This window comes from Phaethon lepturus, unplaced genomic scaffold (assembly GCF_000687285.1).
Source record: "Phaethon lepturus isolate BGI_N335 unplaced genomic scaffold, ASM68728v1 scaffold11245, whole genome shotgun sequence".
Taxonomy (NCBI): domain Eukaryota; kingdom Metazoa; phylum Chordata; class Aves; order Phaethontiformes; family Phaethontidae; genus Phaethon; species Phaethon lepturus.
This window is the reverse complement of record NW_010541225.1, coordinates 31,871-32,325: the sequence shown is the minus strand read 5'-3', so window position 1 is coordinate 32,325 and position 455 is coordinate 31,871. Positions and strand designations below refer to the sequence as shown.

The window sequence follows — 455 nt, the reverse complement described above, 5'->3', positions numbered from 1 at the left end:
GAGGACCAGGGGGAGGATGACGGGCTTGCAGGTAAGGGGTTGGGGACCCGTGACCCACCAGCGCTGGCTGTGGACACCCCTTCTCAGCTGACACCGATTTTTTGGCGTCTGTTTCATTTGAGTGTGCCCCTCTTCTGTGTTTCACGGTGTGTTTTTAAAGTTCTCTTGGGATAAAGGATTTTGCTGTGTTTTGTCTATAAATAGGCTTTTCTCTCCCTCTTCTCCTTTGGCAATCATTCTTGGTCAGGCTGTCCCAGCGCCGGACCTCTTCATCGTCGCAGGATTTGTCCTTCCCCTGCCCTCCACACACACCCCTCCTCCTGCCCCAGCGGCCGGGGGGTGTTTCCCCCTCAGCCTATGAAATCTGACTGGTAACATCTGCCCAGATGTTGCAACCCTGGTCACCATCGTTACCAGCAGCCCAGGGGAGCAGCAGCCCGGGCCCAGGACAGTCT

General features: G+C 56.3%; 1 protein-coding gene across 1 annotated transcript in view; it reads left to right on the top strand.

The window, feature by feature from the left end:
* Positions 1-9: 9 nt before the first annotated feature.
* Positions 10-455, top strand: part of HGD (homogentisate 1,2-dioxygenase) — a 25,342-nt gene continuing 24,896 nt past the window's right edge. Inside the window, exon 1 of the mRNA XM_010287672.1 lies at positions 10-31. Within this exon, the coding sequence (XP_010285974.1) occupies positions 17-31 (15 nt within the window). The 5' untranslated portion in view covers positions 10-16. The remainder of the gene's footprint in view (positions 32-455) is intronic.